Source organism: Berghia stephanieae, chromosome 6, assembly GCF_034508935.2.
Source record: "Berghia stephanieae isolate SIO BIC M18660-M18661 chromosome 6, UCSD_Bste_1.3, whole genome shotgun sequence".
Taxonomy (NCBI): domain Eukaryota; kingdom Metazoa; phylum Mollusca; class Gastropoda; order Nudibranchia; family Aeolidiidae; genus Berghia; species Berghia stephanieae.
Genome location: NC_088365.1, coordinates 41714205 through 41730979, shown reverse-complemented (window position 1 = coordinate 41730979; position 16775 = coordinate 41714205). Strand labels below are relative to the sequence as shown.

The window sequence follows — 16775 nt, the reverse complement described above, 5'->3', positions numbered from 1 at the left end:
TCTCCTATCACAGATGTCTTACCCTGGGGCACCTGGTCCCTGTGGCTACATTATGACAATGGTCACGGTGAGTGTTGGGCCATATTGGGTCAGATTTTACAGGACCCAAACTAAGCTTTGACCATCTAATTTATAGTTTTGGTCTTTCAACTATTTTTTATGGATTTAGAATGATGCAGAAATAATCCAAAGCAGATAAGGTAGATTTTTAAGGAGCCACAAGCGCCTCATGTTGGGCATATGAAGAAAGAAGGACAAGTTCACAATATATGATATAGCAGAAAATTCGAAGCACCCAAATTGCAATCATATTCCCTTAACTGTTAGATCAAGAATGCGAACAATAAGGGGCTACAGAAATAAAGTTTCCATCCAACAGATTTTTCATTATTGATTGCCACATGATTCACCAAATTCAAAGTTCTAAACTAACAATATTTTTCATAATCAGTATGCGGTAGCCTCCAGTTATGGGGAATCCATCTAAGTTTACATCCATATGAACGATATGGAAGAGATGCATACATTGTAGTGCTAATCTGTCATTCAAAAGGAAATTATTCTTGTAGACAGAATAGCACTACAATGTATACATATCTTCCATATCGTTCATATGGATGTAAACTTAGATGGATTCCCCATAATTGGAGGCTACCGCATACTGATTAAGAAAAATATTTCTTTGAAGAGAAATAATGATAGAAATGATAATGATAATAATACTACACCTAAGGTGTAATAATAATGAAATGACGAACTGTCTACCACCACTACATTGCAAGGTTTCAGGACAGTAAAGAAATGTTAATCTGTGTAAGAAAATACCAAAAATAATTTTTTATTACAGTAGGACATGAAAGTTCACTTACATTTTATGTATGGTATGACCTAAAGATTCTCGTTTCAGCTGGACTTACAGATGGTTTTGACTGGAGGCCAAATTCAGATTTTCCCCTCCAGATTCATATTTTTCAAATCAAAATATGTGATTAAAATTTGTGAAAATATTATTTTTCTTTGTTCTTTTTAAAAAAATTTTTTTGTTTTTTTTGTGTGTGTTTTTCTTTTCTCTCTTTATAAATTTTAAAATCAGAAATGATACATGACCAAAAATTACTCCACTACATTACTTCTGAAGCATTTTAAAACATGGGTGGAAACTATGCATTTTGGATTTATACAGATTTCCCCCCTGAAGTTCTGATTTTAAGGGGGGAGGTGGGAAGGAGGGGGATAAACATAATTTTTTTGTTCATTGTGGCAGGTCTGCTTCTTATGTAAAACAATATTGTCTTTGATAAGAAACAAGCATAGGTACCCATTCAATGAACGGGATGATAGGTTGATCAACACAAAATTAAAAATTCAAGTGTTGATCAATGAAATTTGAACTCATTGTTTATTGTCTAATTTTTAATGCCGTAAGATAACTCCACAGCGCTTTTTACTCGTGCACAGAGAGAATTTTTTTTTAAATTCAAAAATGCGTCTCAAAACATTTATAGTAGTAGATGAGCCCATCCCAAGGTCTGAAATCTCTTTGGGGTTTTGCATTTTATAGTCAAATTTTTGTTCATTATAAATCTTTTTTTTTTTCACTCTCTCAAGCCTGAAATAGGTACATGAAGATGGAAGAGGGGGGAGGGGGGTATGAAGATTTATTTGAATGGAGTGAGTGCACTCTTTAAGATTTAATATTTTCATATAGTCATTAAAAAAAAAAATTTTAAATTTCTTTATTCGTTTTTATGTTTTTCCAACTTTTCCAACGGACTGATCTAGCGTTGTGATCTTTCAACACATCGTTTTTTCTATGAAGTGTTTTTCCCCCCAAAGATCATTTGTTTTGAGTATTAATCTGGTGTGATGGTAGTTTAAGCGCTTCGAGTCTGGTTTCTTGGAGTTATAGCGTTATATAAGTTTTCAGCATTATTATTATTATTATTAGTATTATTATTATTATTATTATTATTATTATTATTATTATTATTATTATTATTATTATTATTATTATTTAGTTAAGGAGCCAAGAGCCAGTGGTGGTGGTAGCGCTGAAAATCTAAGAAAAGATTGAAAGCAAAAAGAGGGCTTGGATTTGGAGGGGGGGGGTCTTTCCCAAGATCACATATGAATATGTAAACCATTTACATAAACAGAAAGTAGAAGAAAACAAACCAAACAGTACACAGTATATCAAAAGGTGAGCAACATAAAAACATTTAAAAAAAAAAAAATAATTTGAGTAGCGATGTGCTACATTTTTAAACATCAGTCTTTTACTCAAATTATTTTTTAAAATTATTTTTTTTAAAAAAGATAGTTTTATGATAAATGTGACGATATTATTCTAAAAATTGATACATTTTTTTTTCGACACGATTTAAAAATGAGCTTTTAAAAATTTAGCCTTTAGAGAAATTTTTATTTTTTATTAATTTTTTGGTCTTAAAGACCAACAAACATAATAAAGAAGTGGCTAACAGGGACAATTCTTTTTGTAGTTTGTTAGAAATAAGTGTGTGTGTGTGTGTGTGTGTGTGTGTGTGTGTGAGAGAGAGAGAGAGAGAGAGAGAGAGAGAGAGATAAAGAGGGAGAGAAAGAAAAAAAAAGAGCGAAAAAAAAGAGAAAGGGAGAGAGAGAGAGTGAGAAAAAGAGAGAGAGAGAGAGAGAGAGAGAGAGAGAGAGAGAGAGAGAGAGAGAGAGAGAGAGAGAGTGAGAAAGAGAGAGAGAGAAAGAAAGAGGGAATGAGATTGAGAATCAGTATGTGTGATGAGTTTTGGGCTCTTTGCATTGTTTCCATGCAGCCATTAATCAGTTTGAATTTTTTTTTTTTTATATTGACCGTTAACATACGTAGATAAATTGTTTTCATGAAATCCAATTCGTTTTTTTTTTCCTTTCAAGTACAATTAAGATAAAGATAATGTTTAGAATTATCACAGAATTAGATATCGGTTTCATTTAGACTGAAACAGACATTCAATATTTATTCGTAAAAAGAGTAGAAAACCCCCCAGTTTATTTGTGTTGGATGATCACTAAATACACGCCCCTTGTTACCGACACGTCATCCCAGCTACCTGTCTCGTGTGAGGAAAGAAGTTTGTTGTGGTCAAAATCTTGTATCAAATCAAAATAGTATTTACACTTGCATGTAAATCTATTTTTTAAAGGAAACCATAGCTATAAAATCAATTGAAATTAAATAAATTAAATAAAATGTTCAATCTCGTATCATATTTATTGTGTACAAAGAGAGGAGGAGGCAGGTTTCAATGGCATATGTGACGCCATTTTTGTTACCTTGGGTTAGAGAACCTGGAATTTTCATTTAGTGACTGGCTGACATATTGTTATTCTTTGTAATTGGAGAAAGTAATCAAAAAGTTGACAAACTATCTGATCAAATATATTTCGATAATGTGAACTAGAATAATTTCTAAACTTTAAGAACAGAAAATGTTTTAAGAACTTTAAGAACTTGTTTGTATAAAAATAATAAGAGGAACTACTACCTGGTGTTGGTCCAGTGCAAGTATTCACATTTAATTGTCATCTAATACTTGTTTACTTGGAAGTTTAACCCATAACCAACATGCTTAAAATGATGGTATCTGTTTTTGAGGAAATTTGGACGAAACAATTGAGTTTTTGATAAAATCAAAGCATTGTTTAATCAAACTCATAGGAACAAAAACCATCTTCAGGTCAATTGTAAACGCAATGCAAGATTTGGTGGTGATTGGTTCATTGGAGCCTTAGTGGAACAAAAAATCGGATTTGCCAAACATATAATAAGATATTGCAATAATGCCTAAAAAGGTGTTTATATAATCCATCAATGAGATATTTTTCTAGGTAAATACAATGTTGGATAAGTTTTATATAAATGGGCTTTTTTCATGCTGAAAATGTTAATTTATGTTATTTGATGCATTGACTTGCTTATTGCCATTATTTTTCATCCACAGTGTTTTTACACAACAGCTTTCTTGTTGACCATTGCCTACGCCATTGAAGCATTATTTAGATTCAGGCGACGATTGACAGATGGCATGCGATTGGATGCTGTCAATGTAAGTGAGAATGATTTTTTTAGTAATCATAATTTACTGAGCATACAAATTAAATATGTACAATTTTTACTGTGTGTACTTCCTTAGTGGTTACAGGTCCTTATAGAAATATATATATACAGTAGAATTACTTTAAACTGAAATTTTAGGGACCTTCTAAACTATTTCGTTTAAAGACATTTTGATTTAAAGCAAGTTCCTGTTTTGCGATGTAACTGTTTAAGGAATTTGCTAATTTAATCGTATCATGGGTTTCCCCTTAAATGGAGTTGTTGAATAAATGCCGTCTTTGTAACCATTTTAAAATGATTTTTAAAAAAATTGTTTTGTTTTTTTTTTTGGTGTATTTTAAAAATAGTTTTGGGGATTTTCGTTTTTCATTCAAAATTGTTGAAAGAGTTGAGTTCAGGATGCCGTGTTTTTTATATATCTCCGTCTTGATCAACTTTTTTTTCATTGACTTCACATAGTATTTTGATTTTAAACTCAAACGTGTAAGCACAGTGCTATTTGAAGTGGCTGCGTCGTTGAATGGTGGGTTGAACCATATTATGTTCCTTTTTCTGTTTTGCTTTGGTGTTGTGGTGTGTATCACATTTTTGTATTTCAGTGTTGAGGTGTGGCTGCTCTGTTTGAGGGCCTTTTCATAGTCGTCTTTTGTTTCATGGAATATGGTTTCATTTGAAGAGAGGTTGTTTAGTTGTTGTTCTATCATTGTAGGTATTCATATTATTATCGTGGTTGGGTAGTTGGAGTGTTTGTTGATGTATAGTGGGGCGCTGTTGAGTTTCTTATATGGTCTATACATGTTAGTTTTGAGGCAGAGGGTTGTGTCCAGGAAGTCAACTTGTTGTAGATTAGTTTCTAGTGTAATTTTATGGTCGAGATCCTTAAATAATTTAATTAATTTTTTCTTCGTTCTTTCTTTGTTGGATTTTGATGTTGTGCTGTGGACTCGTAGGCCGACGTCCCTGTAGAGGCCAAAGTTTATGTTTGGTAGTTGGTCCTTGATCTGGTGTGTGATGAAGAGGTCCACTAATTTGCATACGTCAGCGCCGTTGTATGCTCCATGGTGACATCAAATGCCTTTTTTTCTTGGTCCAGACTTCTCTGTTATGGAAGAGGAGCGACCTCCTTGCATGTTTGATCTGATGCGAGTTTGATTGCTCTCATGAATGTTATGCTGGCGTAAAAATCAGAGATGTCTAGCAGTAGAAATTGTAGGTTGTGTTTATTGGTGAGGGTTTTAAACCAATTGATGACAACCTGTGTGTTCGTCCATTGTTGTATGTCTGTGTTTTGTCTGATTGTGTTAATGTCTTGGAGGTAGTGTTTGCTTAAAATTCTATTTCTGATTTGGCTGGGTTTATTAGCCCGCATGATGGGTTGTTATTGAAGTCTATTTTGTGGTCTTTAATTGTTCTAAATGCCTCGTTAGGTGCGATGCACTCTATCCATTCTTCTAGGTGGAGTTTGGTTGCAATCTGTGTTGCCTCCAAGTTGATGATGTGTTTGGCATTTGCAGGGGCTTTTTTATAGTGTTTGGTGATGCTATTTTGGATTAATTTGTTGTAGGTGCTAGTGTCGATCACACATATATTATTTGTTTTGTCTGTTGGTACGAACAGGTTTTTGGACTTCTTAATTGCTTTCACATCATTGGCAAGGGTGTTTTAGAAATTACGATTTTTAAAAAATAATGGTTTAATTAGGTCAAATAGGTCGTTTTTGAAAGCATTTAAATCTTTGTGTGGTTGGGTTGGGGTGGGGGGGGGGGGGGGGGTAGTTGGCTGTGTTGAATCCAAAAATTTTCTTTTTTTGGTGAATCATCTTCTTCCTCATGTTTGTCGAAGTAGAACGCCTTCCATCTCAGGCATCTCAGGAAATGTTCCATTTTAAGTGCTCTTTAAGATATGTGTATTTGTCACTACATAACACTAATCACCACCCAATCAATAACATACACATCGGAAGTAAGCACAAGGATGAAAATAAAACAACATTGAACTAAATTAAAGGAAAAGTACACAACGGACATTGTCAACTGAAGATATGGAAACCTATTGAAGCAATTGTATCGACAGAAAAATATGAGCGTCTTTACTTTTTTTGTTTGCTCTAACCAACATTATTGAGCACTCTCGTACTTACAACTATCCTTCAACACTCACAAGTATATATATATATATATATGCCACATGTATGCCAAAGCCATGGAGATGGATATATATTTATCACGGTGTGTTTATTTCATCAATTTAATTTACTTTTTGGGCCAAAGCTCTGGATAAAAGATAGATGTTTAATAATCCCAATACACAATTTAAAAAGTAATAATAAAAGATGAGCTTTTATATAGCGCAATATCCACTAAATATGCTCAAAGCGCTTTACAAGGGGTCGCCTGCTAGGCGATATTACAATTTTTCTGACAAAGACACCGCTGTTAACGACCAGGTAGTCATTTTACACCTGAGTATGGTGAGAGAATGTGAGTAAAGAGCCTTTTCCAAGGACTCAACTATGCGCCGAGCGTGAAGCTCGAACCCAGGACCTTCTGATCCAAAAGCGAGTGTCATACCTCTAGACCACATAGCCGCACAATACTTTCAGTTCATTGCATTTTCTATGTTGATTTGATCCACCATGTTTAAATCTTTTGCTGTTAATCTCAAACAGGTACGGGTGGTGAGTAACAACTGGATGTATCTCGTTTATGGATTGTGTTGGTAAGTTAAGATCTATTTTTTTTTTGGGGTTGTCTCAAAAAGCAAGATAGTTCTCATGAAATATTCACACAAGATTCATCTACATAGAAAAAGGCTGATCACCTTTATGTTCTCAACTTTTTTTATTTCATCAATGTAACCAAATCTAATACTACTAACTTTCTTATGGATAAGAATGACAGTAAGACATAAAATTTTGGTAGTGAATGTTGTTCTCTATGAGAGTGACTGCTAAATATTGTTGAGATGAATTATTTACTTTTCTTCCCCTTGGCACGATATGATTTTTATTATCATGACACCATAGTGGGCAGGGAGGTACTTTGCTGTATCTTCTATCCCCTTATATCTGTTTTCCAACATGCTTTCTGTCTTTGTCTTGGAATGAGATTCCTTAGTTTTTTTCCTGGCCATGGTCGGGGTCCTCTGGGAGGGAAACAGTCAAATGCATAGTTAGCGTTTTGGGAGATGATATTTTTTTCCTTGTAAATCATCTTTCTGCTATGTATTAGTATATTTGTTTATTTTTAATGTATACTGTAAGCATTTGAGTGTATTCCTCTTGGTTGGACTTTGTTCTTGTGTCCGGATGAGACTTATAGGTGATCTCAAACTAAGTACATTGGTGATATGCTCTTGGAATCTACATCTGATCCCTATTTGTTCCCAGTTCCCCTATGTCTTGCTTTCTCTTGGATGCTTCAATTGTAATTTTAGAACTTTTTACTATCCCATTTTCTTCCTTTTTACTGGCGCTGATATAACCTAAATGTGTTGCAAGCGCCGTAAAACCCTTAAAAACAAACAAACAAACATTATCATGACATCTCATGAATGTTTTTTTTTTTTTTCCAATTAAGATTAACAATAAAAAGTGAAGGAATTGAAACAAAAATCGTATAATTGGTATGAATTAGTGGTTTTATTTGTATTTTTTAAAAATTATTATTTGTATAATGTTAGCAGTCCTGTCCATGATATGGGTGAGTTGAGTAAATGGCTAAGTAATGAATCACTCTCCTTTGGATTGGAAGATTGATATTGAGATATCAAATCTTGATTGAGAGTCATACAAACATACACAGACTTAAGTAATGTAGATGTGGCCTTTTGAAAAACCTTAAATATGTTAAAGAAGTCTCAAAATGTGGATGTCAGTCAGGTGGGCGGAATTGTGATGTGGATTTCTTGAAGAGGGACATGACAGAGAGGATTTGCTGATTATTTAGTGATTTTATGAATGAGTGTTCAAAATACTCTAAACTTGTTGAAAGTCGTCCCTGATAATAATCGTGTGCAAGATGGCCAAGTGGATAAAACAATCCACTTCGACTCAGAGTACTTAAGTTTTAACCCCATTGCTGACATCTTGACCAAGAAACTCAGCCCCTATTGCTTTTTTGAGGCAATGCACAGCAGCAAATACCAGGGTTATCATGATTTTTGACCGCAGATAGACCTTAACGAAAAATATCATTTATATATATTTTTTTTTATTTTAGTAAATTAATCAATTAATTAATCCTTTTATTGTTTAACTATTTTTTAAAATTTGATCAGACTACAAAATTACATCTTCCCTCCTCTAATTAGCATGTATGTTATTATAAATCACTACTTTTGTAGCCTTGAGATATTTTTTAAAAAATAATTTTTATCTAACCTTTCTAACCTTCACCAGGCTCCTTCCCCTAGGCCTGGCCACAGGTCTAATGTTGGTGACACATAATCTGAAAGACATTGAAGACAACACTGTTTGGTTGACAATCATGCCCAAACAATGCACCTCGTAAGAAAAATAAAATGTTTTGTGAATTAATTCATATTTTGATTTTGTTCTGTCTATGGCTGCAAAGATGAAGCGCATTTCTTTATAGAGTCAGCTTGAACTTAATTTATTTACTCCTCAGGCCTGGTTTGTTTAGGTTTTTATTCACCAATAATGTATTCACCTAACTGGATCTATTAAGATAAAGGAAATGGTGAGCTTTCCTTAATATATCATTGACTCTGAAGTGGTGGGTGGAATTCACCAAGGGATGGAGAACATTGGCCCTCCCTTGGCCGGTAGATTTTTCATTGGTCTAAGCCTTACTATCTCCTCCATGCCCCCATATCATTTGTCCTTTCCATGGATCCATGTTCTGGAATGAGACAATAATTTAATTAGGTATTGGCTGTGTTGTGCCCGGAGTCTTTTGCTGAGAAGAAATAGATCGGGTTTATCTTATTGAAAGGTGATATTTCCCCCCCCATGTTAATCATCTTTTTATTATACATTAGGTATTTCAATCTGTGCTTTTAATATAAAGCTTATTCAATAACCATCTGAGAGTCTATTGATGGAGACTATGTAGCAGTTTAGGGCTTTTTTGATGGACACATTACTTTTGGATCTACTTCTGGTATTAGTTGAACACGTCCCCTTTGTCTTAATTATTTCATAGGGCCTTGGCTGACCTCAATCTTTTGACTCTTATTTAGATCTTCCTTTTTACTGTGCATGCGAAGCGAGTGCTCTACCGAGCTATCTGGGCTCCCTATTTCACTGGGTACAATGATTTTAATAAGTCTGATGGGATAGAAATACAAAATTATTTTAAGAGTAATTTGTTGATGAGATTCAGGATTTGAAGAAATTTTTTTTTTTCTTCTAAAAATTAAAGATCAGTTTTTTTTTTCTTCACAATATAAAAGAATTCTAAATGTGCTTTACAATGTTCAATTAACAATCAAATCTTGCATGCATTTTATTTATTAACTTGATTTTATCCAAAGAATGCAAGTATATAAAACTTTTTAATCACACACTATGGGTCCCAATAGCTCATCGGTAGAGCACTCGCCTCACACAAGAAAGGACTGAGATCGATCCCAGGTGAAGTCCTGAATTTTTTAGTGCCCCTTGTCTGTCCATCCACTGTTGATTGAGTACCTGGATCTGTTAGATCTGATGGAAAGTACTTTACAATAATGTCCTATTCAAAGGGTAGCAAGTGATTGCTATTGTCCATTTCATACTATAGAAACTAGGGATAAACTCAGACTTCATGGCCCAAATGGCTCTGAAAGACTACTTCTAAGGAGTTACTGATTTTCAAGCTCCCCTGCTTTCTGTATCCATTTTTAAAGCTTCAACATTCATTTAGCAAACTTTTAAATCATGCTTATTTAAATTAAAACACTAATATTTTCTATAATTTTGATTATGATGTGGTTTAAAGTCCATTGTAAACGAGCAAGTTTGATCTTACAGTTATTATTGTTGCTTGCCATTGTTTAAGACCATGATCTTCGAAATATAGAAAAGATTAATATTAACAGCATATTTGTATTGCACTCTTTACTTTTGTTTCCAGAGTGCTTCACATTGTACTCCTCCAGTGATTGTCATCAAAGTAACTGATTGTCATTTTTTTTCTTTTTCAGATGTTTTCCAAATTTCAGATTTAATGAGGAGATGTGTTGGGTGAGTTTTACTTTTTTATTATTTTTTTATAAGACTTAAATTGAAAAATAATTAACAAAAAGAAAAATATTTATATGTGAATGCAAGTTAACATGGAAAAAATGGAAGTGCAATTTATCTTTTGTCTGAGTGGGATGGCATTCCAGTGAGAAAATGTTGAATGAAATTTTATTTAGACCAATATTTTGGGATGGCCAGTCAGTATAAGAAATTGAAGATATATGTCCTTAATTGCCATATTTCCTTTGGGGACTGAAGATTCTAGTGAGGAAGCACTTTCTTTTTTGATGGACAAATAATGATGAGTAATAAAGTTTGAACAATATGCCGACTACAAGCTCAAAACACCAGAGAGATGAATTTGATAGAATAATGTCTCTTTCCTGACAACAATGGGCACTTTGGCAGAATGGGTATTCAGATGGGGGTTGGGGTTGGGTTGTCATGGAAACCACCATAGTAAAATAGGAGTCCTACAGTGTCATGAGTTCCATATGTTAGTAGTTTATCCCATCTGTGGTTTTTGTTTAACAGACAATAGCTATAACTTGCTACTCTTTGAGTAGGACTCTAGTCCATCACAAAATACTTTCCTCATATTTGATAGACTCAAGCAATGTATGTGAGATTAATTCTGAACTCTTTGCTTGGAAGGACAGCGTTCTACCAATGTTAGCTTGCACCCGACTAATAATATAGTTCTTTTTGTGATATTAAGACAGCTGGTTAGATATATTCATAACTTTCTTTTACCATGCAAGCCTCTTACATATTTGATCATTTGACAAGTAAGTCATTTTAACCTTTTCGCATATTCTCATCAGAGTCAAGTTGTGGACGGTGGTGCAAAGCACAAAATGATTCGCCTCCTTTTTTTAATCCCCCTGTTGATGGTTATGATTGTAAATATGGTAAGTTAATTTGCACCATTATTGAAATGATTGCTTTTGAGCATAATGCCCAAGTCTTCAATCCAAACCATGTGACTCGTCGATGTAAACAATATACAAAAAACTGTTTTAGCCCATAGCCTTCCTCAGCAACAAAATATGCAGAAAATAATAAAAACAGCAAATTATGTTTAAACATTTCCTTTTAAATTTATGATTAAATTTCATTATTTAAATGACATTTTTTCACTCATATTTCTGCATGTTTTGCCTGTCCCCTGAGGAAGGTCAATGGCCGAAACATAGTTTTCTGTATTGTTTTGATATATGAGTGACATTTACTCTATTTTCTTAACATTTTGATTGGCTCACTCAGGCACCTTAGTTTTTAGAATAATTTTTACCTTTTTTAAAGTTTATCAATCAGTTTCGTATTTAAGAAGTGTTGTTAGAGAATGCTGTTTTATGACTGAGTCTATAAATTCTCTGCTCGTGTCAGGTTTTGTACATAATGATTGCCAGAACATTCAGACAAGTAGCAATGAGGAGAGGTGAGTACAATCTTCCAAAACAATACTTTTTACATTTAGAGTAAGACTTGGCAACTCTGAATCTATACATTTCCATTTATATATTTATTTGTTTATTTAGTTTTGGCCTCTGTTACTTATATTTCAAGATTTTAATTTTTTGCTTCAGCTTTGTTTTTAAAAAAACTAGTGAAATTATTACCATGTTTTTAACATTTTAACAGATACTTTATCTATTCTTTCTTTTTAAAAAAGGTTGGAATCCTTACATCCAATGTTAAATTTTTATCATTGAGCACAGAATTACTGGCAAATCTAAAAATTATAAAACTATTTTTCATAGATTGATAAACGAGTAACTTACAAACCTTTCTTGAATTAAGTTTAATTCCATTGCCTGTTGATTCAACTGTTTATTTAGAATATCTGATGGGGTGTAATCATGAGTTCTTAATTTGACCTTCGGCCTTTGGATTTGCATAATTTGGCAAAATTTGGCCGCTGATGGCTTAAAAGAGTCTTGGTCTATGTAAAATTCCACAATACAGTAGTATAATAATTTTTAAAATTACAAACTCTTTTCTTTAGACTAATTCATCTCTTCATACATGTCTTATGGTATTGGTATTATTTTAGCATTATTTTAATTGTTTTAATCATGAAGATGTACACAACTCGATAGGGATTTCCCGCTTTCATGACTGTTGTATCTCTAGGATGACTTAGGTGCTTTCCCTGCCATGTATAAATTTGTTGTTATGTAGGATTAAGATGAAGACTGAAAGAAATCATTACTCTTGAATCATTTCATTGCCTCAACAACATCTAACAAGTTGAAATTAAATATGACCAATACAATTGATACTTATTAAAAGGGTCATTAGATAAGTTGGCCTGGGATAAAAAAAAAAAAAACAACAACAAAAAAGCATTGCTCTTGAATAAAGCCTTCAGACATTGTAAATAAAAAATGAATAAATAAACTTAAAAAAAAAAAGCTTATCCTCACTCGGGCATTATGATCAGTCCAGTGGCATTGGGGAATCGCTATCTCGCTGGCTGCCTTATTGCCAAATTGATTTTTGTGCACCTACACACTTTGTAACAAACCGATTTTGATTGTTGATAGTGTAAAAAATTTGTCTCGATCTATATTTAATTCCACAATATGATAATGTAAAAAGTAAAATAGATGAATGCCTGTTTGTAATAGCCTTTACTTCGAATGCCTGTTTGTAATAGCCTTTACTTCGAATGCCTGTTTGTAATAGCCTTTACTTCGAATGCCTGTTTGGAATAGCCTTTACTTCCTCACAAATATTGCGGGTTCTCCATCAGTATATATAAATGATTGTAATTTTTTTAAAATTTGGATATAGATCTTTTCTGATGAAACTAGGAATAATAGAAATTTTTGTAAAAAAAGGGGTCTTTTCAGGGTGAACCAGATTCTGAATAGTGGATTTAATGCAAAGAATCAGAATATTTAAAGTGGAATATTTCTGCTTTTTAAGTACTATGGTCATTGTTCTCAATTTTATGCATATTGATTAATCATTATTTAGATCTTAAATTCAATTCTCCTCATCTTAATACCAGATCGAAGAGGAGAATCATGATTTTGGTAGCTATTTATGACAGGAATAGTTGTTTTCATTTCTCTTTACATATTCATGTTTTTAGATTATTATTATTATTTTTATTATTACTATTATTATTATTATTATTATTATTATTATTATTATTATTGTTATTATTATTATTATTATTATTATTATTATTATTATTATTATTATTATTATTATTATTATTATTATTATTATCATTTTTAAATTATTTTTTTAGAAAAAAAAATGATTCATGACTTATTTTGTATTTGAAAATTTTCTTTTCAGGTTTATTGAGTTATCATCAGCGTCAAGAGGAAGGCCTACTTAGGCGGAAAGCTGCTTTATATCAGGGTGTTTTCTGTATTTGTTGGTTGCCTTGTAAGTATTAGATACCCATCTGGTTTTAGTAGTTATGGAATTCAAGACACAAAGTACTAGGGATGAAAATGCCATTTTCAAAATTTTTCGTCTTTGAAATTTGGTTAATGTTTTCCAAGACATTGTAGGAAGCGGATACGGACAGAGATTTTAGTTCCCTATCAGATCAGCAAGAGAATGATTTACTTTTCTTAAGATTATCTTGACCTTAACTTGAAACAAACCCAAAAGAATGAATTCCCTTGAGGATGAATAAATTTGGTCAATGTTTTTATAATCGATAAATTTGCCACCAAGAACTTAATTTTTCCAGTTTTGAGGAGATTTATAAGGGAAGAGACTAAGGAAATAGCAGGAAACCAACCATGGGAAACCACAGTTAAGCAATTCAAAGATGCTGAGCTAGCACAATATAAATGGAATTGAGATGGCTAGTTATATTTGATGACGATTATTCCATTTGGAATTTCATAATTTCATGAAAGTGCCTAAGAACCATGACATTTTTACCATGACATGGTTTCTGGGAAAAATACTCAGATAATCAATATTGATATAATGAATAATTGAGAACTTTTATAACATGGCATTTTGTAAGTATGGTCTATGCTATATGTTTTTTAATTGACAGTTGATATTATTTAATGAGTGACAATTCTGTCTTTAGATTGATTTTGTCAAGTTCAGTCATTCTTATATACTGCATTGAATTTCTATAATTTTTATTGATATTGTTTCCTAGCTGTAATCCTAGGCATCATCTCATTCACGGATGGATACTCTATGGAGGTCAATTACTGGCTTCTTGTTATGCAGGTAAGGAGTAGGAGGTGGACTTATTAGGGTCACTGAAATTGATAGGGATAATAACAAATAATGTACAATCATACAAATTTACGTTTATGGTTAAAGGGTTCCTCAGCCCATAAAAGTATATTTACGTTTCATAGTTCATAGCAGTTGTTCATATTATTTGCTAATATTCATAATTTATTAAGATTTGGAAAATTATTTTGAGGAGGCAGAAAAAACTAGGAAACAGCCAAATTTTCTTTTGTTTAAAATAGGACTTTGATGGGCAGGAAAAGAGGAGTTAGTCATTTTAAAAAATTATTTTTCATAGACTTTAAGGTTTGAACAGGGTGATCTTCCTTTTTTTTTTCTTTCAGGCTGTCCTTGGCCCATTACAAGGCATTCTCAATAGCATCTTGTATGGCTGGAAGCGTGATAGTTTCCGACGGGCCCTCTCTGAACGGTCTTCCCTGCTCAGCACCAACAGATCGAACACAATGTCAGTAACGCTATGAAGTCTACAATGCTTCCCTCTGCATCTCAGCAATTGCTTCTTCTTCATCAAAACATACTGTAATAATTGAGAATTTTTTCTCACTTTTTTTATTCTGTCTGTTTGGCACCTGGCTTCCCTCCCATCTGTGTTCCAGCTTATATGCTGGGTAATTTATTATCAAATAATAATGATTGAACTATATTTTTGAATTCAAATTGAAAGGGTTCTCCACCACTTAATACTTCATTAAAAGCATTTTGTAGTTTATTGTAGCTGTTCATATTATTCACTTATATTTTATATTTTATTAAAACTACAATGTCACCGCAATTGAACTTTCAATCTAGCTTATTCCTCGATAGGCTTAATTCCCCACCTTTGAAAATTACAAAAAATGAGGATTCTTGATCCCATAACATTTTGATGTGGCATAACAATTTTATTTTTGTTGTTTGCTAACACTTCATATTTACAGTATAATATTTTTTGCTTTGATTTGATAAAATAAAAATTTATTTGTAAACCTATAATTAAGGTCTCCTGAATTCCAACAAGTTTGCACTTTATTTTTTTTTTTTTTTAATTTTTTAATTTAATTTTTTTTTTTAACACTAAATATGCAAATTATTCTCTTTGCCTGAATTTGCTGTTGAATTTTAAACATAAACTTCCTGCATGATAATGATTTAATGACATGGTTTTACCCTGCCAAAAAAAAAGAAGAGATTATTCTTAAATGATGTTTTTATGTCAATGCATTTTTCGCATTATTTGAGGTTACACAGAAGTATGTATTAAGATGATAACACCATTGCAATGCTGTATCCCTTTGACTAAAGCTTTGCATGCTTATTATATTTGCATTCACAGGATATCATTCTTGTCTTAGATATTTATGGATATTGATGATAATGAAAGTCTATTCCATTGCCATTTTTCCACCCAAGAGCTCAATGCCTTTGTCCATTGTAAAGCTTATTGTTTTTTTTCACCATTGGTTCCTTACTTACCTTACATTGCGTATGCATTCAACAATTTAAGTACCCGCATATACATTTTATTTCGTTCATTGTGCATATGAGTAAATGATATTTAACAAACAATGCAAGTTATTTACAAATCATGTTTTTTCGTCTTCACTGCAGGCTAGTCATCTGATTCTCACTACGTATTTCATAAAAAAAGAGAGAAACCAGTCTTACCAAAATGACAACGATTCAATATTAATGTTTATGAGTATTATTTGAGCAAAAAATCTCTCCAAAAAACTTTTTCATGACTTTTTAAAAGTTGCTATACTGTTGTTTACTGCTGAGAACATGTTTTTATTATTGTATTGGTTGATGACTTCTAAGCTTTAAAAATTATTACCCCACCCCCTCTGTCCTTACTTCCCAATAACCTGTTTTTACTACTGAACTATTGCATGTCATGGCCATTATAATTAATAAATTTTAATAAAACAACAAAAAGGCAAAACTGCAATGAGGGTACTAAATGACAATAGATATTGTTGACTTTGGCTTTGATTTTGACACTCTTTACTTTTTTAGTAGATGTCCTTTGTGTATCTCCATGCATACTTTATGAAGTTTCGAACTGGTGGGATTCAAAATTGGTATGGTCATATCTCTATCATTCATGATTTATGTATTGTGGTAAACAGTAAAACAACATGGTGGTCCCATTTTCATTATCATGCGACACATTCCATTCCATAATTTAATCAGTCGGAAGGGGGGGGGGGGGGGGGGGGGGTGCTAGCTATTTGATAAAAAAAAATATACTCCTTGATGTTTTGTTTT

The 16775-nt window shown here is 32.6% G+C and overlaps 1 protein-coding gene across 11 annotated transcripts in view; it reads left to right on the top strand.

The window, feature by feature from the left end:
• The window catches only part of LOC144975038 (transmembrane protein 116-like), a 54095-nt gene that overhangs the window by 14410 nt on the left and 22910 nt on the right, over nucleotides 1-16775 (top strand). For 7 of the 11 annotated variants that reach the window (XM_078918703.1, XM_078918707.1, XM_078918701.1 and 4 more), the window contains exons 4-13: nucleotides 1-67; nucleotides 3972-4076; nucleotides 6756-6805; nucleotides 8487-8594; nucleotides 10235-10274; nucleotides 11099-11185; nucleotides 11664-11715; nucleotides 13590-13682; nucleotides 14425-14498; nucleotides 14852-14973. The exon at nucleotides 1-67 is cut by the window's left edge and continues 74 nt beyond it. In XM_078918703.1, coding sequence (XP_078774829.1) covers nucleotides 1-67; nucleotides 3972-4076; nucleotides 6756-6805; nucleotides 8487-8594; nucleotides 10235-10274; nucleotides 11099-11185; nucleotides 11664-11715; nucleotides 13590-13682; nucleotides 14425-14498; nucleotides 14852-14973 — 798 coding nt within the window. Of the gene's footprint in view, nucleotides 68-3971; nucleotides 4077-6755; nucleotides 6806-8486; nucleotides 8595-10234; nucleotides 10275-11098; nucleotides 11186-11663; nucleotides 11716-13589; nucleotides 13683-14424; nucleotides 14499-14851; nucleotides 15048-16775 lie in introns of all 11 variants that reach the window. The other 4 variants (XR_013645855.1, XR_013645856.1, XR_013645857.1 and 1 more) reach the window with 1 other exon arrangement.